Below are 26,994 nucleotides of genomic sequence, written 5' to 3' on the forward strand. Positions count from 1 at the left end.
CTCCATCAGCTGCTCAAACCCCCGCCTAAACTCCACCAGGGTCTCTACCTGCATCTCCAGCCCCTTAATCTTTTCCTCCAGTAACACTATCAGGCGACACTTCATACACACATACCTGTGTTCCGGCTCCCCTGCCAGGACCATATACATACCACAGCTTCCACATGCAGCCATCTGCATTCTGTCTGCTGCTGCTGCTTGGCTCATGGCTGCTGTAATCTCTGCCCACAGCACCTGTGGACTCAGAGCACACACCACACCGCGCCCTCCTGCCTCCCCCCTTACCTCCCCCTGCAAACTCCCTCTCAAACTCCCCTGTTAGCCGCCCTGTTTGCTGCCGCTGCTCGCAGGGTTAGGGCCAAAGTTAGTGCTGCAGGCATAAGAGTAGCTCATCATACACTGCACATATGATATCAGTGAAACACTGCTTGACAACCTTTCCCAAGAAGACACCACCTTCATCATACTTAACAGTAGCAACCAGGCTTTACAAGTGATCTCAGTGCAGTGTTATGTGATTTCTTAGGTCCTATATACATTGTAGAAACAATCCTAATGGGGCAGAACAGGTTCTAACAAACTATAGAACCTACATCAACAGCGCCTTAGCTGGAAGGTCCCTCACAGAGACTGACTGACTGACATTCTGAGCATGCTCAGAATAGGCTCCTCATTCTACACACTCAAAGAACAAATGAGTTCTTCAGCTCCATGCTAGAAGCTTCATCAAGCATGTACTGACATATGAACACTCTGTTGCCCTGTGAGGGACTGCGAAGATGAAATTGCGTTCCCCCATCACAGTAGTTCAGGGGTAGGCAACCTATGGCACGCGTCCTGAAGGCGGCACACGAGCTGATTTTCAGTGGCACTCACACTGCCCGGGTCCTGGCCACCAGTCCGGTGGGCTCTGCATTTTAATTTAATTTTAAATGAAGCTTCTTAAACATTTTGAAACCTTATTTACTTTACATACAACAATAGTTTAGTTATATATTATAGACTTATAGAAAGAGACCTTCTAAAAAGGTTAAAATGTATTACTGGCACGTGAAACCTTAAATTAGATTGAATAAATGAAGACTCAGCACACCACTTCTGAAAGGTTGCCGACCCCTGCAGTAGTTCATACATACTTACATAGAACTTATTCATAGACCTAAAATCACTTTTTAAAAGAGGTTAAGTATTATTATCTTCATTTTACAGAAAGGAAAACTAATACCTAGATATGCAGATTAACTTGCCCCAGGTCACACAACAGGGAATAGAACTCAGTCTCCTGACTCACAGTCCAGTGCCTTATCCACTGGTCTAAAATGTATAGATGAGTATCTTTAAAATGGCTGGCAGGCACACTTCTGTCAATTCTTGGCACAACAAAACTCTAAATATTAATTATTTTTTGAAAAAAGCAGGTAAGCAGAAATGTTAATTTTTAAGTCAACGTTTAACTTTTCTATGTCTCAAATTAAAATGAAAATTACTTTAAAGAGCTTTTGATAAAAGTTGATAGATCTCTCTGGAAATGGGATTACAGTATTGTTGTAACTGTGTTGATCCCAGGATACTAGAGAGACAAGATGGGTGAGGGTAAAATGGAAATGGGAAACATTTTAAATATACGAATCCAGAATATTTGACTACTGGTTACTAATATATTACAGGTTTCAGAGTAGCAGCCGTGTTAGTCTTTATCCGCAAAAAGAAGAACAGGAGTACTTGTGGCACCTTAGAGACTAACAAATTTATTAGAGCATAAGCTTTCGTGGACTACAGCCCACTTCTTCGGATGCAATATATTACATTTATTACAATATATACATATTATTACAATAATATATTTATTACAATATATTACATTTATTTTGGCAACAGGCTAGGGAACCCTTATTATTTTTCTTTGTCCATACAGCAATTGTTTTTTAATAAGCTGTTCAGCTTGTTCTGTACTTTATTTCTAATAATCTGAAACTGAATTCCGTCTACTGCATGTGAGTGTTAGATGTTAAAATGATTAGTACACTATCATTCTCATTTCTACTACTCTATCTAACCCACTGTGCTATATTGCATTTAGAGCTATAATTTGCTGTGATACTTGAGTCATCAGGTCTGTATACTATAAGTGAAACTGAGCATTATGAATTAGATTTTCCATCTTTTATGTATTACATTGTAAAGAAGCAGTTACAGAAAAATCTAATCTCCGAAAAGAGTTCTTGATACTGCGATTCAAATCTGTATTTAAATGTGGAGAGAGAAATTTTCTTTTAAATACCATGTGATCTACAAAACGAAATAATTTGCTGTGACAGGAACTGATTGACAAGCATATGTGTGAGCACATTTAAAATAGGCCATCTTTTCTGGTAAGAGTAAATGTCAGTGAAAATGATGGATTCTCACTATTTAATTATTGACTGATTTGGATATGTTTCAATTCCAAGCTGCATTCCAAATAACAGTATAACACTTTTTCTCATAAGCACATTGAAATGTAAATGCTCTGTCATATTTTATTTTTCAAAAAATGCATCAGCTTAATGAACTTGGAGTTACACATTTTATTACAGATTTTAATGTAATTAATAGTTGATTTTAAATACACATATATTACTTTTGCATATGTATCTATATAGCACTTTCCCTTCAGCTCACTTGACTCCTGATATCAGGATGAAGTTCTCTGAAAGTACAGCATGGAGATATTGTAGGTTACAAATGTTCAGTCCTGAATTGTCTTATTTCACAGTAGAATTGGACACATTATTTATCACTTTACTGAGGAATTAGGCTGTTCATATCCTGTAGTTCTGTTTGCCAGAAAACCTCGTTGGTGTTGCCACTGAGAGAGGTGCCATTAAAAATCAGCTCTACTTTTATTTTAAAGGCTCATGGCAGAAACTTTATTGTATTCTTTAGTGTCATAAAATTTCAATTCAGATTAACCCCTTAGTTTTCTGCAGCCCTCAGTTCTCGTGGTCTCTTCCTTGACAGCACCCCCAGTGCCTGGATATGTGGCACCCTGGACTAAACTTCAATCCCTCACTTAGTCATAATCTCATATAGACAGTTGGATTCTCTCATGAGGGTGACTTATGCCTGAATATGGAAGTAAGGTCCTGCCCTTCATGTGTTATGCTTTTTCTGACTTTAGATTCCTCCTTTCCCAAGCCCTACCCCTAATTTTGGAACCATAGGTCAAAACATACCTATTAGTCCTGCAACAACTACTATTTCAAGTGATGGCAGACAAGTCCTTCCAGGTTTGTGGACTCCCATTGATGTCACTATAATCACACAGAATACATGTCTTTAGTTTTTAACTATTCTTCCCTTCCAGGAGATGGCTTCTTTCTCCCATCCCACAAACCTTTTTAGAGGAAGGTAAAAAAGGCACAGTGGCATGGCCAATCTGTCATGAGTTAGTTTGGTCTTTTGCAGGTCTGGAAAGGAATTTTCCTCCATGGCAGATTGACTGAACCACCATGTATTTTAACTTCCTCTGAGCATCTGGCAAGGTTCATGGATGGGAGAAAGCAACTGAACTAGAAATTTTAAATAAGGCCTAATAATATATATAGATATAGATAGATAGATAGATAGATAGATACACACCTTATTTAAAATTATATATAGATTTCTACATTCCAGGTGGAAGAAGTTACTAAGGAAAATACCTATTTTTTCAGTAACATAATGTTTTAATTGGAAAAACATCTACTTAGTACAGCAGTAATTACATAAATGGAATTGTATATTATCAACAAGATTAAAACTAAATAGTCTTTCTAATATGCTGCTAATCAGAGATGATGTATAAGCCCTTTGTGTGTATAGCCACCATTCTTTAGTTTATGGATTCTGACTTTATGGAATGATAATGCTTACTGTATTGCATATTTATGTAATGCCCTAAGGGTAAGTATTATTACTGTGTCTCCAGAACAGCTGTGTTTCATACTATAGAACTACAAGTAATCTTTAATAGGTCTGTCTGTATCAAACTATGAGTGAGAGGACACCATATCATATAAATAGAAGTACAATCCTGGTATGATATAAATATATTATAAATAGTGAAAAATAGGAACTAAATTAATTAACAAGATAAAGTTCATTTTAATCAAATTAACTATTTTTTTTCTTTCTCCTCTGTGTAGTGTTAAAATAAAACAATCTACAAACTTTAATGGTACTGTGCAGGTTCAGGAGTCTACCCACATGAGTACAATTGCAGGATAGAAGCCTTAGATTGTAAACTGTGTAGGGCAGGGACCATGTATTTTTATGTGTTTGTAAGGCACCTAGCACCAGGAGATTCCTGATCCTGACTGAAGCCTCTGGATACTACTGTAATATAACTATTAATAATAATACCATCCTGTATGTTGAAAGATAACATGTGCCAAACAATATGCTAAATTATGCCTTCATTGATCTGGCCATGGAATTAGTGAAACAAGTAGTATGTGCTAAATGTGGAGGGTGCAACTTTATTTAAATTAACCATTAATTTAACTGGGGGTTACAGCTCCCCAACTACTACTCCTCAGGACCATACCAATATGAATTTCAAGATGACCTGATATGTATCAGAAACCAGAAGATGTCGGAGGGCGTTATCCACACCCTTCCCCTTACCGTCACCTGAGGAATTTTGTCTGGATAGCCAGAGTCCCTGTCTCTTTCCTTTCATGATATAAACGAGGTGGTCTTCAAGCTGTGCAAAACACCAAGGCTTGCATCCCCGGTATACCATGCCATTGCCCAGAACCAATACCTGAATAGTTCACAACAAAGGTCTCAAATTGACCATTGTTAACCTGCAATCTGCACTAAAATTCCTCCATAAATTGTGACAATTAAATCACTGACACACCAGAACACCAACATACTTCCATAATGTGTATAATACTCCCATCACCAGCACAAGGGAGGCTTGCTCCATGCCTGAAGGAGCAGCTACTGAATGAGGCATTCTTCACTCCCAATCCTTCCTCTAGCCCATATATATCTATAGATATAGATATCGCATAGGACTGTCCATTATACCTGAGTTCTTGCAAGAGCTCATCCCTCCTAGTGGGCATTTACACCAATTCAGCCCTTTGGCGCATTTTGTGGTTAGAATTTATACTCGGTAACATTACAAAGCGATAAGTTATATCTGCTGAACTTTATTTGTATCAGTTCTCTAATTTCTGGTATCCATTGTTCTCTATCCTGATGCTATTTTCAGTGTCTTTGAATTGTCCCTATATAGCTATAATAATTTATAATGTATGCAACATTTTTTAAAATAGTGATTTCCTGTTTTAATTTACAAACTAGAGTGATGTTAGCACTTAATTTTTATTTCACTAAGGAAATACTAGATGTGATCTTTTCCCAGTAAAAGTAAAATAATTAAAACATTTCTTGTTTTACTTTTTTTTAGGAAAAAAGTCATAACTTTTGTAAAGTAGGTTCGAGCCTCCAAGTTCATATTAGGTGAAATATTGTGACCACTGATGAGTCTCTGATCTATTTTGTGGTGTGCTTCCAAGAGAAGTATATACAAATATTTTTACAACTTAAGACTCTTCACTTTAAACAGGTACAAATGTCAGGACTTATTTACATGAAGAGTTCATAGACAAGTTCAAGAGAGGAGGTGACAATATTTTGATTGGCATAAAAGATTGGATGTTTGTAATTTTAATCAAATTTGAAATTAAGACATACCTCAAATAATATGTCAGACTAATGTTATGGAGCTTAAAATCTAATGACAACCACTGTCATTATTAGTTAAATATAGCCATTGTGCCTATGGCAATAAATTATGACACTTCAGAACATGCAGAAACAAAGAACACAAGTATTTAAAGAAAAGGGAGTGACTATAAACTTAGCTGAACACAGGAATGTGACCTGGGCATAATGAATTTACTAAGCACATAGGCAATTGTATTTTGGACAGATGACATTATTGAATACAACATTATGTTTTCTTACTGCCAGTGCATTCAGATTTTAGAAAATTCAGTTCTCAAGCTGCAAAGACTTGATTTGCTGTTTCATATTTAATATCAGAAGCCATAACTACTTTGCAGAGTCATAATAACAAATATATTTTCAATGTATTTCTCAACTACAATATTGTAGCTTTGAAAAAAATTCTAATAATTTTCATAAATGTAAATGAGTATAGTAAAAAAATCCTCTTTTTAGTAGTTTTTAAAAAGTTATTTTTCAGACTAGAATTTTTTTAGAATTATTGTAGGTGTAAGCTGCTTACTTAATTCCACAAAAGTAAGTGAAATAAGAAAACGAAGAGAGAGAAACAGTAGAGGAGGCACAAAAGAGTACACTATATCAATACAGTTGGAGCAATATTATCAAGTCCTTTCACACTTCAGATCTATTCATAATTTTTATAATAGTGTAGGGACTATTCCTCAGTACCAGGATTTAGCTTCTATGGTGGAAAGAAAGTCATCACAATTTAAAACTTGCCCTTCCTGTGATGTAGCTATTCTGCTTAATGATGGGCACTCAAGGTGCCTTTTTTGCCTTGGAGAAGGGGCAAATCCCTGCTAGAGGCTCAATTTGTTGCTCCTTCTCCAAGATGACAAAGAAATGAGAGAGGCCCATCTTAATTTTTTTATCTTGGAGAGCTGCAGCTCAACACCAAGCTCCTGGGCTTGCTCTTTGAAGACACCAAACTTCATCCACTGAATGTGCAGTTGATACCTTTTCTTCTGTATCTTCTGCTACAGTCTTCAAAGGTTGATCTATAGAGTGGAGGGTAGGAAGTAGGCCAGGGAGTGCAGCTGCAAAGTGTTGTTTGGTGCCTGGTCTTTGGTAACCCTCACAGGGCCTTGGGCTGCAGCCCGGTGGAGTGGGAGGACCCAAACTCCCCTACCAACATCACTCTGCACTGAGGAACTGACCGTCTAACCATTAGGTGGTGCTCCCATCAAGTGCCAACCATCACAACTTAGAGAACATGGTAATATTCCTTGGATCTACTGTAAGACCTTGAGAAGAAAAAAGAAAAAAAAAAGAGAAAAAATTGACCTTGACAAATTGTTGAAGTGGCTGAAGGACAGCCAATAAAAACAGGTGGCCCAACAACTGCAGCTGCAGAAGCAGATATTCAACAAATGGCTGCCTAACAACTGCAGCAGCAACAACAGCTCATCTGGGAGTTGGCAGCGCAACAGCAGGAACAGCAATAACACCTGGTTCAGTATGTGGCAGCCATTTACAACCCCAAGGAACATGCACAAACATGGTGGCCCCAATCCCCCAATGATTACAAACCTCCCAGTAAGACTCATGAAAGTAGGGCCGAGGGATGAACCCAAAGCTTTCCAGATCGCCACAGCAGCTTGATTGCCAGCTGAACACTGGGCTGTTTTGCTAGCACCATATCTTACCAAACGTGCTTAAGCTGCATACTGGAACCTTGACACCACAGAAGCCCAGGACTATGCTAAACTCAAGGCAGCCATCTTAGAAACCTTCAGTATCATGTTGGTAACCCATTGATAGCATTTCCACTGGGAAGTATTTCCACAGGGAGCCCAACCATGAGCAATGGCCAGAGTCTTAAGAACACTACTGGCTGTGTCTCCAGCCCAACAAACAGACAGGGAAACAGGTGGCCAAAGAAGTGTTGCTGGAACAGTTTATGCAGGGGCTCCCAGCTGGAGGGCAAGAGTGGGTATTGCGACATCAGTCTCAGATGTTGGCTGAGGCAACCAGGCCAGCAGAAAATTACTTAGTGAATGCAACCCCAAAAATGAGAACACCCAAGACCGAAGATACTCATCCCAGGGGACCATTAAGGGAGATGACCACCGGGCCACTGAATGCCAGGTTCAGCCTCCCGGATGGCCCACAGCTATGACAAAGCTCTGGAAGTCTGGTTCTAAGGGGAGGAAAGGGTTGGAGGAGAGACTGGTCCCAAAGACCCACCATGAGTACCACACCTCCCCCAGAACAGTCAAGGGATGGAAAAAACCTCTCAATTTGGACTTGCTTTTCATACAAGCAACAAGGTCATTTGTGCTATGACTGCCCCTTCATGGATTTCTCGTACGGGTGGGCATGGGTGGTTGACACCAGGGCTAGAAAAAGAGACCTGGCCAAGATATTAGTCCTTCTGTGGATCAATGGGGTAGAATTGCCAGCCCTAATAGACTCAGGTGCAGCCAAAAGCTGATCTGAGAACAATTAGCAGGACTTGGCAATAACCCAAGGGAAACCATCTGCGTCCAGTGCATGCGTAGTGATGTACATCCTTATCCCACGAGGGAGGTACAATTCACTATAGGAAGCCACACAGAAAAAGTACGAACAGGTGTGGCCCCCCGTGGGCCTACCTGGTGATTTTGAGTTGGGATTGGGAATTTTTTTGAAAGATCATAAAATCGTGGAGTGGAAGGAATGGCCTTCAAGGAGGAGCTCTTGAACTACAAAAATACAGAACGCTAGCAGGGGTCAGAGAGACAGAGGATCCTGAAGAAGAGACCTCCCAACAGGAACTGTGGCTCCTCTCATAACAGGGGAAACAGAACACCTTACCTTCTCCTGATTTGGACATACTAATGGCAGATGTAGATTTTATAAGCAAACAAAGAGATGACCTGACACTGAGCAGGGCATATGAGTATAAATGGAGAGTGGTAGACCTGCAATTGATGAGGCAATGGCCTCGGTTTGAACTGAGGGAAGAGAAGCTGTACTGGGTGGCAAAAAGATTCCCAAACCGGGAAAGCACAAGTACAACTTTTAGTCCCAAACAAATTCTGCCAGAGAGTTTTACAGCTAACACATGTGGTATCTTCTGGAGGACACTTAGGGTGAGAGAAGACCCTCAAAAGGCTAATCCTCAAATTTTACTGTCTGGGGGTACACAGCAGGTCAAGGACTACTGCACATCATGACCCAAATGCCAATGGACTGGACCCAAAAGGACCCCAAAGGCTCTGTTAGTCCCCCCCACCCCGATGGTCAGAATACCCTTCCAGGGTTGGACCTGGTTGGACCCTTGGAGGTGCTGGGGGAGGGAGAGGTTCTGATGGGGGGCTGCCAGTGGGTGCTCAGCACCCACCATTTTTTCCCTGGGGGTGCTCCTGTCCCGGAGCATCCACGGAGTCGGCGCCTATGGAAAGACATACTCCGAAAATTTGTGGCCTCAGTCCCCTGACCTTGGGGGAAAAAGGAGTTTATCTGGTAGGCTCAGATCACCTGACAGTGTGCTGATACCTTTTCTTCTGTACCTTTTGCTACAGACTACACAGCTTGGGCTACAGAGTGTGGGGTAGGAAGAGAATTTGATTCCAGCTGTGATCTCCTCTTCATCACTAGATAAGGCAGTAGTTACCTCCACTTCCACTCAGCCAGACAATTTAAAAACATTTCAGAAACTTTTGTGTAGCATGGCAGACACTTCAGAAAGCTCTGTGGAGGTAGTACAGGAAAAATCACACAAGCTTCTGGACATTTTTCTTACATGCATGGAAGGCTTTACATGCCAATTAACAAGGGTCTATTGGAACTGGCAAAATATTTATGGCATACTCTAGCATCTGTGGCACTTACCCGTAAAAAAGGCAGAAAGGTATTATCACGTCCCTTCAAGTGTGTTTGAATATTTTTACACCCAACTAGTTCTTGGTTCTCTAATAGCAATGGGAGTGCATGAAATGTCGAGATAGTGGAAACCCCCTAAAATGACTCCAAGAGACAAGGATCCAAAAAATATTAGGTTTATTTGGAAGGAAAAATTACTCATCATCACATTTGGAGAGGCATATTGCAAATTACCAGGTGTTCCTGTCAAAATATAATTACCTTAATTGGAACAAGGTATCATAGTTTATTGTGAAACTCCCTCAAGAACATAAGGAGGAACTAACGTCCGTTGAACCTGAGGGACATTTGGTAGCTGATACTTTGCTATAGGCTGTGTTAAAGGTGCCTCCAATATTGCAGCATGCTCAGTGGGCACCTTCATCACTATACATAGGGGCTTCTTGACTAAAATCTTCAGAAATGCTGAAGGAGACAACAATTGAGGACCTTCCATTTGAAGGTTGTGACATGTTTTAGTGAAGGAACTGATGAAGCTCTGCACTCTCTGAAAGATTTGAGAGCTGGTCTCCATTCCTTGGGAGTCTACCTGCTTGACCCTAGGAGAAAATAGGCCTAGAAGAAAACTCACTTGAGACAAAAGACTTTCATGTATTGTTATAACCCACAAAGATTATTAGAGCTGCTAAGAAAGAAGCAGAAATTCCAATGCAGAAGGCCATCTGCCTCTTCCTTCAGTACAGCATACCCTGCGTCCCTCACCTGGCAGCAAGTTTGATGCCATTGTTGAGAGCCAAATAATCTTTGGAAGACCTATACCCACCCCTCCAGCCCCATTGGCATTTTTGAGATGCCTGGAATCAAATGACCTCAAGCTGCTAGGTTTTAGCGATTATTAACGTGGGGTATTCCATTCAATTTCAGTCCTTTCCTATTGCCTTTCCCTTCCCTTCTCCAGATATCCTTCATACCAGATACAGTTAAAGCAAGAAGTGGATTCCCTTCTAAATCTGTGAGCAGTGGAAGGAGTGCCCCTGAAGTTCAGAGGAAGGGGTTTTTACTCACATTATTTTCTAATTCTGAAGAAGGAAGAGATTCAACAGATTCATCCACTATTTCAAATTCAGGATGGTAAAACTGGCCTCCATAATCCCTTTGGTAAATTCCAAAAGACTGGTTCGCAGATCTCAGTCTGCAAGGCATATAATTTTACATACTGATACAGCTGTCACACAGGCAATACCTCAGATTCCAAGAGGCAGTATCCAGTCCCAATACAGAGTTCTATCCTTTGGTCTTTCAGCAGCAACAAGGGTACTCTCCAAGTGCTTGGTAGTCATGGCAGCTCTGAGCTCACCTAGGGAGACAAGGGATCTAGGTATATCCATTCCTCCACAATTGGCTCATTTGAGGAAGATCACTGTAGCAGGTGAATGGTATCATTCACCTAATCCAACATCTTTTTACCACACTAAGTCTCAAGATCAACAAAGAAAAGTTAAGCACTGTTGCTGACTCAGAGAATAGCACTCACAGTGGCTCTGTTAGATTCCACATCAGCAACAGCTTATATATCACAGGAGACATTTAAGTTGATGATACACCTCATCAGCTAGTTGCATGCTGTCCTACAGAGTTCTGTTCCATCTGAATTCTGTATTGCTGAAGGAACTGAAGGACAGTTGGGCTTGCTCCATCCTTTTTGCCCTCTGGTGGAGGGAACATAAGGGTATCCAGGGTGTGCCACTAATGGACACTGCTAGCCAAAAGAATCTGACGTTTCATGCACAGGGCTCATGTGCACCAGAAGCGGAATCCATGTAGATAACACATATCACAGAACCATGGTTACTGTTTTTTCTGGAAGACTGTGTACTCACGTACTCCATTTGTAAAATGGGATGTGGGGTGGCCTACCCCTTTAAGGGCCAGAGGCCTGGAGCTGGCCAACTATGTACAATTAGCCCTGCGAGCCACACCTGGGATGAGGTTTAAATAGTTAAACACCTCTGGGGTTTAATGAGTAGAGCAAGCTGGGTGTGGAGGAGAAGGAAGCTGCAGAGAAAAGGGACTCCTCAGTGAAAGAGAGATTACAAAAATTTGCTGGAAGTGAATAGGTGCCAGCAGGGAGCCCTGAGTCTTCAGAGAACAAGCTCAAGGTGGGGGAAGAATGAGAGATCCTCAGTGGGAGTATGCAATTGGTGGAAATTGGAGAACTTTATGTGGGAATAATTTTGTTATTTTAATAGATCAAACCCCAAGGAAGGGCCTGACTGAACCAGAAAGAGTTTGTTGGTAGTTTGATTTAAGGGGCCCTGAGTTGAAGATGAGGAAAAGTGAGGCTGTGCCTGCAGAATGACCTCAGACCATGAGGGGATGGTTGGGAAGTGGCTGCCATTTTCAGGGAGGGGTGATACTTGACTGCCTCCTAAGGTAGGAGTATGAGGTCTTGCTCAATAATAAGGGCTTTGAAGTGCACAGAATTTCAGGGGAAGGTCTCCTCCTGCCTCCAACCCAGCACACCTTCCCCTCGGCTGAAGGGATGGGAGCCACTGTTCATGATTCATTTATGTCCTATCTGGAATTCTTGCTCTATGTCCACCCTGTAAAAGTCTGAGTGTAATTGGCATTTATAAAGCTCCATGGGGCTGGAGCATGCTCAGTGCATTTGGCATGAAGGGGCTAGTGCTGTGGGACTAGCGCCTACTCACAGCAGATGGAGTGTTGGGAGATATAACAGTAAGCCTCTAACAAGTTCAGAGCATGTGCATGTGCTCATAACTTGGCCAAATCTGGATGGGTTTTCACAGTAACAACAAAAGGCCCAAGTTGCTGTGTGTGTCTTAAGGATGGCTGTTTTAAAACTGGGAAAAACAGGAAATTCATGAGTTCTGACAGAAATGTAAAGAACCTCCTAAGGAGAGGGAGGATATTAATGGAGGCAGAAAATAGAAACTGCTCAGAAGTGCAAAGACTTTAAAAAATGAAATTCACTTCTAGGCTGAGAACAAACATTCCAAAATGCCACCCACTGACCACCATTAGATTAGATGGTTTTATAGAATCCGATCCTCAGTGGCTGTAAATCAGTGTAGCTCTACTGAAGTCAACAGAGTCAACCCCATATAAACTGACGATCTGGCCCATACTACAGAATTGGAGCAGTTGAGTTTCTACAGACAGATACCCACTGAGGATATTTATTTGGGAAAAGGAGCCCCTGAATAAATGAGGATCTTTCCAGCTGCTCTGTAAATAGCTATGTCCTTGAGGGAAAAAAGGGAAAGTGTCCTTCTAGAATGAATGCAGATTGCAGCAAGAAGCACTGCCAATTTATTATTGTAATTTTAATGAAAACAAACATGTTGACATGCTCTATATATTCCATAATGGAATAACTCTAATGCGCATGATGTTAAAGATTTGTGAATTGAAACCCACTCTCCAAAGAAAGAAAGAACAGTGGCATTCACTTAACATGTTATCCAACACTAATAATGGCAATGTGATCCTTACATTTTCAAAGTGATATGTGGTGATTTAGTAACGCAGCTCTCATTAACATCAATGGGAGTTAAATGACTTAGTCCCTGAACTTTATTTTTGAAAATGTGTAGATGAGACTAAACTATTACTGACAAAAATAGTGTGTTTACTGGCCTGGTTTTAATCATATTTTCTACAATTTCCTTTCCTGTATGGCAACTCCAGTAAGGGTTCAAGCTTTTACATGTAGTTGCAAATATATTTTGTACTGTGGCACTAGGTAGAGGTCATCCTTTTAAGCATTCAAGGAAATCAACTGTTAAGGAGGAAAAATAGCATCCTTTGTGGGATTCAATATCAGATGTGGAACTCAAACATTGTACAAGTTAAGGAACAGGCTTAATTTTCCTGAAGCAGAAGAGATGGGAAACAATTTTTTTGTAGGTGAAAAGCTAAATACTCCTCTCTGATCGGTGATAGAAGCATGCTAAGAGTGAATTTTAATTATGACTAAATTGTGGTATTACTCTTTCATACCCTGAACATCTGTTCCCTTCAGGAATGATGATTTATGCAGGCTATCAGTGGAGACAGCTTGCTACAGCTTATGTCATGGTTAGTGGGAAGAGTGTGGTAGTATTTCAGAAAATACCAGCATCTAAATGAAGACAGGCCAGTGTGTATTATTAATATAATAGGGAAAGGGGAGCATGATGTGTCCATTTTTAATTTTGAAGTCAAATATTTACTTTACTTTTTTTTTCTCTTTTCTTTCAGACCATCTGTCATTAATGAAGAAAGTAACTTGGACGATGAATGGTCTGGTTCTTTCTACTGGTGCCAAGAGAAGGAAAACCAAGCCTGTCCTGTCCAACCGCATGAAGAAGCTTATTGAGAAGTCCTCACTCAGGATTTTGGTGTTTAAGAATTGCTCAGGGCAGGATGGCTATGAGATTATTGCAGCACAGGACCAAATTGAAAAGGTAAACTTTGTTTATTAAACAGCCCAAATTTCCTGGAAAAAAATTGTCCTCATTCCTAGGATGACCAGATGTCCCGATTTTATAGGGACAGTCCCGATTTTTGGGTCTTTTTCTTAAACAGCCTCCTATTATCCCCCACCCCCTGTCCCGATTTTTTACACTTGCTATCTGGTCACCCTACTCACTCCTCCATATTAATTATTCTTTATTCCAAATAATTATTTGATTAGATTATAGATTTGATTTAACATTTTAGAAAAAGTGTACAATATAGTTTGTCTTAAATTACTAAAACAGCATAATTATACAGTATCATGCTCCTAAATATACACTAGAAGCAAAAATCCTTTTCCTTAACTAAAGACTTTCTTGGCAATTTCATAGTTTCTGGGTTAATGTGTTCTCTTTATGTATGCTCTTATAACAACAAATACTTAAATAATCAGGCAAATCCATAAATATATTGGTAGCGTTCAAAAGACACAGTTAGTATCGATAAATTACACTGTCAGGATTTCTATCATTATTCCATGTTATCTTTTAAATAAGTCTGAAAAGGTATATATAATCTTTTCACAGCCTTACAGCCCAATTCACCTCCTACTGAAGTCTCTGGAAAGATTTCCATTGTGTGCAATGGGCATTGGATTGGATGCCTGGAGCATTGACATTCCATCCTCTCTGATTTATGAATTCCTTTGAATTCCATCGGGTCCCATTTAAAAAATAAAAACTAGGAAAGGTGTAAAATTCAGGCACTTAGGGATTGTCTACATAAAAATTTATTTTGTGGCAAGCTGGGGTGTGAATCTCCATGCACTAGCCTGCTTTGGACTAACTGTGTGGGCCCTGCTGATGCACATTCACAATTCATTAATGTGCTTTGATCTAGTCCTCTTTGAAATAGGACCAATCAGAGTGTATTAACGAACTGTTAACGTGCAGGATCCACACAATCTGCAGCAGGCTAGTTCAGGGTAGATTCGGACACCAACTTGCTGCTAACTAGTTATTTGTGTAGACAAGGCTTAAGAAATTACAGACATAAAGACTATATAATTACCCAGCGAGAAAGAGACTAAACATCTTTCTTCTTTCTATGGATTGTGGCGCACTAAAAATCTTCCCATATTGAGGAATGTATTACAGTTTTTACTACTATGAGCACTGATGCTAATTTACAAAAAGAAATTATAGAAAACCTTGAACTTATATTTCTTACATAAAAATCATTCTGAGAAGCTGCCTTCTGACTGGAAAGTTCAGGACTGGTTCAAGCAAATGGAGGCAGCTTGTGGACCTACATGCAGGGCTGGACTAGCATGTTCAGGCAAGCAGGCCAAGCAATATCTTTTGCGCAACTCATAAGATAAGTAATTTGCTAATAGGTGAATAAAATCTTCTGTCCCGCCCACCAAGATATCTCCCCACACACAATATTTCTGGTAAATTTAAACAGCATATTTCTCCTTTCTGAGTCAGGGATAAAAGATCACCCTGGCATTTTTGGTCTCGCTATGTACAGTTATAGAGGAGAAAGGAGCTTCTGAGGGAATTCAATCTTCTGTATGTGCATAATATTTGTTTGTTTAATTTGAACATAGTCATTCAGTTTTCTATTAAATACATTTTTCAAAATGTAATTTAGTATGTCTCTGTTGCTTTTGTCCATCACTTTATGCTTTTTCTTCTGTCTTTCATTTTCAGCCTTTTGGTCTCTTCTCTTCTGATTGTCTCCTTCCCTTTCATTTTCTTCCTCACTCTCCTTCCTTCTCTTGTCATTTTATCTTCCCCCCAAATACACCCTCTTTTCTTCCTCATTCCGGTATTTCTCTGGTTCTTCACAGCTCTGCCAAAAACATCTTCTGTGACATTGGGCAAGACACAATCTCTTTGTGCTACTATTCTCCATCTGTAAAATGGAAATGATGATACTAGTCTACTTTACAGGATGTTATGAGGACAAATTCAGATAACATAGTGGTAATCACCATAGAAAAGCCTAATAATAATACTGGGGACACTATTCAAACGATAGGTCCATACCTTTATCTCCTGAAGATCTCCTACAGTGACTTCATATGCTTGTTGCACAACATGGGGGGATAGACTGGAACAGCACCTTGTAGAAGACACCTTTAGGTGAAAATAACCATCCTCTGCATCCTCTCCTTCACAAAGAGCACAGCAGGCAAAAGTCTATTGGTGGGAGTCCTGTAGAGCCCTGATCAGAACTGAAAATTGCCTTTTCTTGACACTTGGCCAGGGGAGGCCAGTTTGTACAACTCTGTTTAAATAAAAGAAGGAATAGAATCCAGCTCACTATATGGCTAATGTGATAAAGCTATCGAAATTTACTTCTGTCTCTAAAATAAGCAAATAGGACTAAATACACAACAAGAATAATCTGTTGAGTAAGAAGGTGCTGCAGTACATGGTCATTTTTCAGAATATAATCACACTTAAAGCCGTGAGGCTATCCTGCTCCCATGGATGAGTCAGTAACCACCTCTCGTAGGACTTTCATTAGCCTTCATCCACCAGGGGAAGTGGGTCCACCTCACAAATATTGGGTTGACCCCATCAGATATCTGCTGCAGCTTTGCCCAGGGACGTAAAACATTTCCTCCATCTTGCTCCTCAACCATGACGCCAGTAGTGACCATCTCTTTTCTAATCTGATAGATGCTTATCAATAAGGAATGAGGGGGAAATGTCACTACTATTGGCTGTATCTCAACTGTCCACAAGCCAGATTCATCAGATTGTGCAAAATCCTCCCATTTTCATTTATCCATTATGTGGACCTCCTTGGAGGCACTGCTACCTTATAACAGCAAATCTACTGATCGGGCATGCCAAGTAGGCATTTTTAACTCATTCAGGGATTTACTGTTTTTTTTCCTCTTATCTTCCCTCTGAACAGGACCAATGAGATAAACAGCCTATCGAGATACATTTCAAAATTAAAACAAACCAGAAATAAGGATACTTGGAAAATTAGCAAAAGGAAAGAAAAAATATTAAACACATAACAAGCTGCAAAATGCAGAAAACATCTAAGTTATCAATAAGTATTTTTTCAAATATTTATATAATATCTATTAATTCATCTCTTAGGTTTTTATATAATGACTTCTATTTGCAATAGAAAAATAATAATTCAGCCCCTTCAGCAATAACAGAGAATATATATCAAGAATAAGGAAATGTCACCATTATTAAATAGCGACTTTACCTCTGTCTTCAAGTGCTGAATGCTACAAAAGGCCAGGGTGTACTTGGGAGATGTTCTCTCTTCTCAATTCCTCATAATTGTTCAAATTGTGTGATTTGGTCATTTTGTGAAGAGGTCATTTAAGAATCTAAAAAGAGGATATTCTGAAGTTCAGCATAAAAAGTTGAGGACAGGAATGTGATTAGTGGCTTGTCAAGTGGCTAGAGATCATTCTGACCTCACAATTCTTCTGGAAAGTACTCTATTATTATTATTATTTATTTATTATGGTGTATTATAGTAACACCTACATATTCTAATCAGTATCCTATTGTGCTAAGCACGGTACGGACATATAATAAAATAGTCATACCCTGTCTTAAAGAACTTGCAATCTAAAGTTCATAATTATCCTATAAAAGTAGCTGGTGCTGGAATTTACAACCAGTTTTACCAATTATAGTCATCTGTTACAATATGACTTTCAACGTTCACTGTTGCCTATTTGAGATTCATCTAGGTAGCAAAATCCCCTGGAAAGTAAATCAGCACTCTTTAAGAGGTTAGAGTTTGGACCTAAAAATTCATAATAACTGAAGGATTGTCTTCTTGGTAAAATGCATCTGTTTTGTTGTTTGTCCAGCCAAATTTTAAAAACAAACAATGTGTGGGTAGGACCTAGATCAAAAAGAATTTTGACCACTGGACTAGACCTAACAAAGAGAATACAGGTTAACAATTCAGTTCAGACTATGCTGATACCATTCTATGATGCTGAAGCATAAGAGCCATGTTTATTTCAAGCTCCATTGAAAACACAGGAATAAAATGGTTATTAAGGGTGGGGGAGGGGGAAAGTGAGTAGCAAAAGGATTAAATCTGTCAGAGAAGCTTTTATATTTACTTTGGTTAATCTTTGATTAAAAAGTGTTATATTTATCTTCCCTCTTCACTTAAAAAACCTTTAGAGACTGTGTTATGATATATTATATCTCTGATTTGCTGATGCTTGAGGTAAATAGCAAATTTTCAACTTGATTTATTTTTCACAAGGATAAATTGATCCCATGTGATTGTCGTTGGAAGACTATTCTTGCAAGACATCATTGACATAATTCTCATTTATAATATGCAAGACAAAACTGACAAATAGCAAAAAGGGAACTTTAATCTAGGTAGCTGAAAATATGTTACATTCATAACTCTAATTACTGCATCCCCCTCCCCCCCATTGTTCTAAATTCAAACTGTCTTCACATCTATTGGATCTGAACACTTTGGTTCAGGCATCTGCCTTGTGGAATGTAAACAGACAAAGCTGTTTTCAAAGAGGCAGGAACTTCAGAGCCTTGGACTCCTCTAGAAGCAACAGCAGCAAAATGATTCAAAGTGCTCAGCTATGTAGAAGTACTGATATGGGCCCCTGGTGAGAAAGAGTGCAATTCTAGAGGTCACTTCAAGAGATGCTTTCATGCAGAATACTTCAGTTCCAAGTGTGCTGTTGGATGCAAGAAGCACTACATTGGTCCCATGTGGGCCATGTGCCTCTGATATTATCTCCTTTTTTTAGCTTCTGCTGTGGTGTGGCCAGCTGTGAGTGCTACTCCATTCAAAAACTGGTGGCCCTGAATCTGTATGCAGTCCAACTCAGATTAGCATTTATAGGACAGTGGTTCTCAAACTTTTGTATTGGTGACCCCTTTCACACAGCAAGCCTCTGTGACTCCCCGCCCCATAAATTAAAAATACTTTTTTTCATATTTAGCACTATTATAAATGCTGGCGGTAAAGCGGGGTTGGGGTGGTGGCTGACAGCTCACGACCCCCCATGTAATAACCTCGTGACCCCCAGTTTGAGAACCCCTGTTATAGGACATATGCTGGACAAGTTTGCAACAGTTTTCTTACCAAAGGGCAGCTTTCTGGAAATTCAAAGCTCAGTAGCTTCTATGAGGTCTTAACTAAAGAATATATAAGATGTTTCTGTGACTTCAATGACTTATACAAACACATAATTCTGTTTACCAAATTTAGGATGAAATCCCTGGAAGGCATTTTTTAAATATAGACTAGATACTCAACTACTAAATCCCCTCTACATCTCTCCAAACTTAAACCTGCCTTAGGCAGCAGCTAAGGAGTTTGGAGTACAATGTACTTTGGCAATCCTGGCTGGTGGTGCAGCCCCTTCTCAACTGTTATCTTCCAGTCCATGTTACAGCAATCTTGAAGCTACTCTAACTTGCACTGGGGAATGAAAGAAGGAAAGAAAAAGCAAGGAAATACAAAGCTTTGTGGATAATGTGTTTTCGTTATTTCTTCCATTTCATTGTATTTGGCAGAGAAACATATGCTTCTAAGGGTATTTTACATTCTGAGCTCATAGGTATAATTTCTAGTTTGAGGAGACACACCCATGCTAGCTCTAATCATTAGTATGGTAAAAATAGACCTGTCACTCGCGCTGCCATGGCTACACTATTTTTAGCACGCGAACTTGATCAGTGCTACCATGGGTATGTCTCCTAGAGCTGGAAATTATACCTTCAAGCTCGAAGTGTAGACATAGACATACACAAGTCTGGTGCAAGATGACAGTTGCAGAATGTTTCTGCTCTTGGAGCAAGACATGTAGCTTACTGTTATAGTTAAACATGGAACTAATATAACTGGACACATTTTTTTTTACAATTTACCACAGTGGTAGAAAAAAAAAACTTCATTGTTTCAAGCCCTGGTTTTCTATATGGGAGCACTTTGAAAAAGGAACATCACCTGGATGACCTGAATGGGCATGATAGATGAATAATGTCTTCAATATTTCCTCTTCTTGTTTCTTTTCAACAGTTCCATGAACAGTGAATTTCACCTGGTCAAAGTATTGCCATTTCTGTCATCTTTAAAGTAACTTGTATGCTATTTTCTTTCAGAGAATGACAGGTAATTTCACTGGCATCATTTCAGTGACCGTTTCAGCTTATTCACACAATTACTAGAGTGATTCACCTTTTTAGTGTACATTAAATTTGCATTCACTGTACACTATTGCACAACTCCAGAACAACTATAGATAGTTCATATGCTTAAGTACTATGGTTACTGTACAGATAGAAAAAAAAGGAACACTGGGTATTAAAACATGCATTCTTAATAAAGCATGTGTTGCATACTAATAATATTTAAAAGAACACTACAAAAGATTGCATATTTCTAAATGAATTGTCTTACCCATATGATGCTCAACACCTTACATTATTAAATCTTAAAGATTTTTAATACTATAAATTTATTTTTTGCCATTTATACTATTTGTAAAGTTAAAAATAGCTGGTTTCTGACATAGTGAGGGAGAGCAATTCCATAGAATTGTCTTCTGAACGCATGATGTTGGCTCAGTTGCTTGGAGAAATACCACTGTATTTCAACAGGGCTTGGGAATTTGGGTATGATAAATGTGTTCCAGCATGATATACAAATCATGGATGGGATCTCTCTAAAAGCTATGATAAATGACTAGAAAACAGCAGGAAAATGCAGATATGCAGAGTAAGTATAGTTTAGGATCTGACCTTGCATGCAGAACCAATAGTGTGTGAGCCTCCTCAGTTATAATGGTATTTAAAAGAACCAAACTTTTAGGCCTTGTTTGATTAATAGGCTTATAAATACCATTCTTACAAATCCAGGACACTTGAAATACATTGGAATAGATCCTTAGGTCAAGCCAAGATATGCTTGGTACAGGACCTAAAGGAAGGGGGCTGAATTGATAGGTCTGAAGACACTGCCACAAATAGTGTTACTTCACCTTTTTTTCCTCTAATCCTGTGAGCAGTTGGGCCCAGGACTGCCCAGGAATTCTGAACATGCCTTTTTTGCTCTCTGTGCATTGCTGGAGGAGCACAAAATCCTTGGAGAGGGCCAAGGCCATTGGTAGAACCCATCTAGCATTAAACAAAGATGAACAAGATTTATGACAGCCAAGATCTTTGCTGTAGTAGCAGCTGGTATCCTGAAGACCAGGAGCTCCATGAGAACTCTTTTAGGTTACACATTTCAAAGAAAAGCACAGTTTCCATCTGTCAACAGCTACTATTTTGTAGGCAGGCTACAAGATTCAGACAGTCAAGATCTTGTTGATACTAAATGCCTTGATTAGCCTACCACACTTTCAGGCAACGTTCAGAAAAGTTTCTGAAATGAGAAAAATTTGGAGACATTTTTAATAATATTCAGTTCTCTGATCTTTAGGTCAAACAAATCTGGAGCATTCTAGTAATGGTTTAGATCGGGGTCAGCGACCTTTCAGAAGTGGTGTGCCGAGTTGTCATTTATTCACTCTAATTTTAATTTAAGGTTTTGCGTGCCAGTAATAAATTTTAACGTTTTTAGAAAGTCTCTTTCTATAAGTCTATAATATATAACTAAACTATTGTTGTATGTAAAGTAAATAAGGTTTTAAAAATGTTTAAGAAGCTTCATTTAAAATTAAATAAAAATGCAGAGCCCCCTGGACCGGTGGCCAGGACCCGGGCAGTGTGAGTGCCACTGAAAATCAGCTTGCGTGCCACCTTTGGCATGCATGCCATAGATTGCCTTCCCTGGTTTAGATGCTGTGATTTTTGGAACCAATAAGGACATGTTAGGCAGATAGGCCCCACACTGGCAATGAGAGGGTTAATGAAAGCCTGTGGATCCAATTTATCCCTTCTTTCTATACCTGCAGCAGATGTCAGACATGGATAGAGAGCTAAAAGGAGAAGATCTAGCCCAGTCCAAGGCTACCTAGGAAAAACAGCAGAATGCTGCTTCTCCTGATGTGAGAGAAGTCTGGCTGAAGCCCAGAGATAAGCTAGCTTGGTGGTTGGATGGTCCTCCTGCTCTAAGGGGTGACCCAACTGTAGGTAACTGGCTGACGTATGGACTGTTGAAGAGAAGACCTGAATAAAATGGTTGGGTCCTATAGAAGTTCATTGGACAATCCTGTTTTTTTGTTTCTAATTTCATTTGGGTTGTAATACTTCAGAAGGGGTAGGACTTGGCCAGAGGGCTAAAGCGCCACTACCACTCAAGAGGCAGCAAACTACCAGTGGCAAGCCAAGGCTGGGCAAGTTGTGATGTGATGGGCCATGAGAGGGCACTGTAGAGGTCACAAGAAAAAAACAAAATGAAAATAAATCTAAGAATTGGTCTTCTTCACAAAGCAGAATCTGGTTTAATAAAAATCTTTCTAGCTGATTATAGACTTTCTTCTTGGAATCCATGTCGGTATCCATAAAAAGCCACATACATGATGATGAAGCTGCTGATTCCAAGAACCATTCCTGAAACACATGAAACTCTTAATTGCACATGATTTTTGTTTTTAGGACAAAGGAAGGCTTTTATCTGAAGGTTCAAGGATAAGAGGTTGCCATTGTATATCTTTCAGAACTCATCATGAGCAAGGTGTCTTGTGCAGTGAATCTCTTCTAGTCCTTTTAAACTCCACAACGAAATAAACAGTTTGTCACAAACTATTTCTGAAGCTGCAGTCTGATTGTTAGGCTCCAACCTGGGTCTGGGTGTTTTGGGTTAGAGCCAGGGATCATTTCTCCTGTTTCAGGTTCACTCAGCACTCTCTCTCAGAAGAAGCAGACAAGCCTTCTTATCTTATCTTACCTTAGTGGGGTCTGAGTAGCCACTGCCTCTTCCCAGCCCCTATATCCACTGGAGGATCATAGATTGCAAGGCCAGAGTGGACCACTGTGATAATCTAGTCTGACCTCCTATATAACACAGGCTATAGAACTTCCCCAGAATAATTACTTTTTGGACTGAATATATCTTTTAAAAAAATCCAATCTTGATTTTAAAAATTGCCAGTCCATCACAAGCCTGAGTAAATTATTCCAATGTTAAAATTATTCAAATGTTCCAATTATATCCTCACTGTTAAAAATATACACATTATTTCCATTCTGAATTTGGCTAGCTTCCATTTCCAGCCATTGGATTTTGTTATACTTTTTGCCTTCTAGACTGAGGAGTCCATTATCAAATATTTGTTCCCCATGTAGGTACTTACAGAGTGTGATCAAGTCACCCCTCAAGCTTCCTTTTGTTAAGCTAAATAGATAGACTTAAGAAACTCAATCACTATAAGGCATGTTTTTCACTTCTTTAATCATTCTCATGGCTCTTCTATGAACCCATTCCGCTTTATAAGCATCCTTCTTGATTTGTGGACACCAGAACTGGACACAGTATTCCAGCGGTGGTCAGACTATTGCCAAATAGAGAGGTAATATAACCTCTCTCCTCCTAGTCAAGTTTCCCATGTTTATGCATGCAAGGATTACTTTAGCCCTAGTCTTGTTGGTTCTGACAGTACGAGGCTTCTGTAGGCAGTGCTTGGACATCTAAATTCACTATCCATCTTTCCTAGGCGATGCTTTTCCTTGGGTAGGTTTGTCAGTGTAGCAATGCCTCCGATGGGAGGCAGAGAAGGTCTGGTACATCCTGTCACAATATCCCATTGCTTCAGTTTGAAATTATAACAGGATGTTGAAAATGTCATAAAAAGAAGAACAGGAATACTTGTGGCACCTTAGAGACTAACAAATTTATTAGAGCATAAGCTTTCGTGGACTACAGCCCACTTCTTCGGATGCATATAGAATGGAACATATATTGAGGAGATATATATACACACATACAGAGAGCATAAACAGGTGGGAGTTGTCTTACCAACTCTGAGAGGCCAATTAATTAAGAGAAAAAAAACTTTTGAAGTGGTAATCAAGCTAGCCCAGTACAGACAGTTTGATAATAAGTGTGAGAGTACTTACAAGGGGAGATAGAGTCAATGTTTGTAATGGCTCAGCCATTCCCAGTCCTTATTCAAACCGGAGTTGATTGTGTCTAGTTTGCATATCAATTCTAGCTCAGCAGTCTCTCTTTGGAGTCTGTTTTTGAAGTTTTTCTGTTTTAATATAGCCACCCGCAGGTCTGTCACTGAATGACCAGACAGGTTAAAGTGTTCTCCCACTGGTTTTTGAGTATTTTGATTCCTGATGTCAGATTTGTGTCCATTAATTCTTTTGCGTAGAGACTGTCCGGTTTGGCCAATGTACATGGCAGAGGGGCATTGCTGGCACATGATGGCATATATCACATTGGTAGATGTGCAGGTGAACGAGCCCCTGATGGTATGGCTGATGTGATTAGGTCCTATGATGATGTCACTTGAATAGATATGTGGACAGAGTTGGCATCGGGGTTTGTTACAAGGATAGGTTCCTGGGTTAGTGGTTTTGTTCAGTGATGTGTGGTTGCTGGTGAGTATTTGCTTTAGGTTGGGGGGTTGTCTGTAAGCGAGGACAGGTCTGTCTCCCAAGATCTGTGAGAGTAAAGGATCATCTTTCAGGATAGGTTGTAGATCTCTGATGATGCGCTGGAGAGGTTTTAGTTGGGGGCTGAAGGTGACAGCTAGTGGTGTTCTGTTATTTTCTTTGTTGGGCCTGTCTTGTAGGAGGTGACTTCTGGGTACTCGTCTGGCTCTGTCAATCTGTTTTTTCACTTCAGCAGGTGGGTATTGTAGTTTTAAGAATGCTTGATAGAGATCTTGTAGGTGCTTGTCTCTATCCGAGGGATTGGAGCAAATGCGGTTATATCTTGGAGCTTGGCTGTAGACAATGGATCGTGTGGTGTGTCCTGGATGGAAGCTGGAGGCATGTAGGTAAGTGTAGCGGTCAGTAGGTTTCCGGTATAGGGTGGTATTGATGTGACCATCGCTTATTAGCACAGTAGTGTCCAGGAAATGGACCGCTTGTGTGGATTGATCTAGGCTGAGGTTGATGGTGGGATGGAAATTATTGAAATCATGGTGAAATTCCTCAAGGGCTTCTTTTCCATGGGTCCAGATGATGAAGATGTCATCAATGTAGCGCAAGTAGAGTAGGGGCGTTAGGGGACGAGAGCTAAGGAAGCGTTGTTCTAAGTCAGCCATAAAAATGTTGGCATATTGTGGGGCCATGCGGGTACCCATAGCAGTGCCGCTGACTTGAAGGTATATATTGTCCCCAAATGTGAAATAGTTGTGGGTGAGGACAAAATCACAAAGTTCAGCCACCAGGTTAGCTGTGACATTATCAGGGATACTGTTCTTGATAGCTTGTAGTCCATCTTTGTGTGGAATATTGGTGTAGAGGGCTTCTACGTCCATAGTGGCCAGGATGGTGTTTTCTGGAAGATCACCGATGGATTGTAGTTTCCTCAGGAAGTCAGTGGTGTCTCGAAGATAGCTGGGAGTGCTGGTAGCGTAGGGTCTGAGGACAGAGTCTACATAACCAGACAAGCCTGATGTTAGGGTGCCAATGCCTGAGATGATGGGGCGTCCAGGATATCCAGGTTTATGGATCTTGGGTAGCAAATAGAATACCCCTGGTTGGGGTTCTAGGCATGTGTCTGTACGGATTTGTTCCTGTGCTTTGTCAGGGAGTTTTTTTAGCAGATGGTGTAGTTTCTTTAGGTAATCCTCAGTGGGATCAGAGGATAATGGCCTGTAGAATGTGGTGTTAGAGAGCTGTCTAGCAGCCTCCTGGTCATATTCCAATTTATTCATGATGACGACAGCACCTCCTTTGTCAGCCTTTTTGATTATGATGTCAGGGTTGTTTCTGAGGCTGTAGATGGCGTTGTGTTCAGCATGGCTGAGGTTATGTGGCAAGTGATGTTGCTTTTCCACAATTTCAGCCTTTGCACGTCGACGGAAGCAATCTATGTAGAAATCCAGTCTGTTGTTTCGACCGTCCGGAGGAGTCCATGCAGAATCCTTTTTTCTGTAGTGCTGGTAGGGAGGATTCTGTGGGTTAGTATGCTGTTCAGAGGTATGTTGGAAATATTCTTTGAGTCGGAGACGTCGAAAGTAGGATTCTAGGTCACCGCAGAACTGTATCATATTCATGGGTCTGGAGGGACAAAAGGAGAGGCCCCGAGATAGGACAGACTCTTCTGCTGGGCTAAGATCAGAGATCTACAACCTATCCTGAAAGATGATCCTTTACTCTCACAGATCTTGGGAGACAGACCTGTCCTCGCTTACAGACAACCCCCCAACCTAAAGCAAATACTCACCAGCAACCACACATCACTGAACAAAACCACTAACCCAGGAACCTATCCTTGTAACAAACCCCGATGCCAACTCTGTCCACATATCTATTCAAGTGACATCATCATAGGACCTAATCACATCAGCCATACCATCAGGGGCTCGTTCACCTGCACATCTACCAATGTGATATATGCCATCATGTGCCAGCAATGCCCCTCTGCCATGTACATTGGCCAAACCGGACAGTCTCTACGCAAAAGAATTAATGGACACAAATCTGACATCAGGAATCAAAATACTCAAAAACCAGTGGGAGAACACTTTAACCTGTCTGGTCATTCAGTGACAGACCTGCGGGTGGCTATATTAAAACAGAAAAACTTCAAAAACAGACTCCAAAGAGAGACTGCTGAGCTAGAATTGATATGCAAACTAGACACAATCAACTCCGGTTTGAATAAGGACTGGGAATGGCTGAGCCATTACAAACATTGACTCTATCTCCCCTTGTAAGTACTCTCACACTTATTATCAAACTGTCTGTACTGGGCTAGCTTGATTACCACTTCAAAAGTTTTTTTTCTCTTAATTAATTGGCCTCTCAGAGTTGGTAAGACAAC

The 26,994-nt window shown here is 40.1% G+C and overlaps 2 protein-coding genes across 2 annotated transcripts in view; one reads left to right on the plus strand and one right to left on the minus strand.

Moving 5' to 3' along the window:
* The window catches only part of DCDC1 (doublecortin domain containing 1), a 414,547-nt gene that overhangs the window by 53,102 nt on the left and 334,451 nt on the right, over positions 1 to 26,994 (plus strand). Inside the window, exon 6 of the mRNA XM_065592482.1 lies at positions 13,855 to 14,060. Coding sequence (XP_065448554.1) covers positions 13,855 to 14,060 — 206 coding nt within the window. The remainder of the gene's footprint in view (positions 1 to 13,854; positions 14,061 to 26,994) is intronic.
* LOC135983074 (uncharacterized) lies at positions 23,989 to 26,589 on the minus strand. Its single transcript, XM_065592480.1, has 2 exons — positions 26,454 to 26,589; positions 23,989 to 26,274 (listed from the first exon to the last, which is right to left on the minus strand). The coding sequence occupies exon 2, from the start codon at positions 26,222 to 26,224 to the stop codon at positions 24,122 to 24,124; it is 2,103 nt and encodes a 700-aa protein (XP_065448552.1). The 5' UTR covers positions 26,225 to 26,274; positions 26,454 to 26,589; the 3' UTR covers positions 23,989 to 24,121.

Source organism: Chrysemys picta, chromosome 4, assembly GCF_011386835.1.
Source record: "Chrysemys picta bellii isolate R12L10 chromosome 4, ASM1138683v2, whole genome shotgun sequence".
Classification (NCBI taxonomy): domain Eukaryota; kingdom Metazoa; phylum Chordata; order Testudines; family Emydidae; genus Chrysemys; species Chrysemys picta.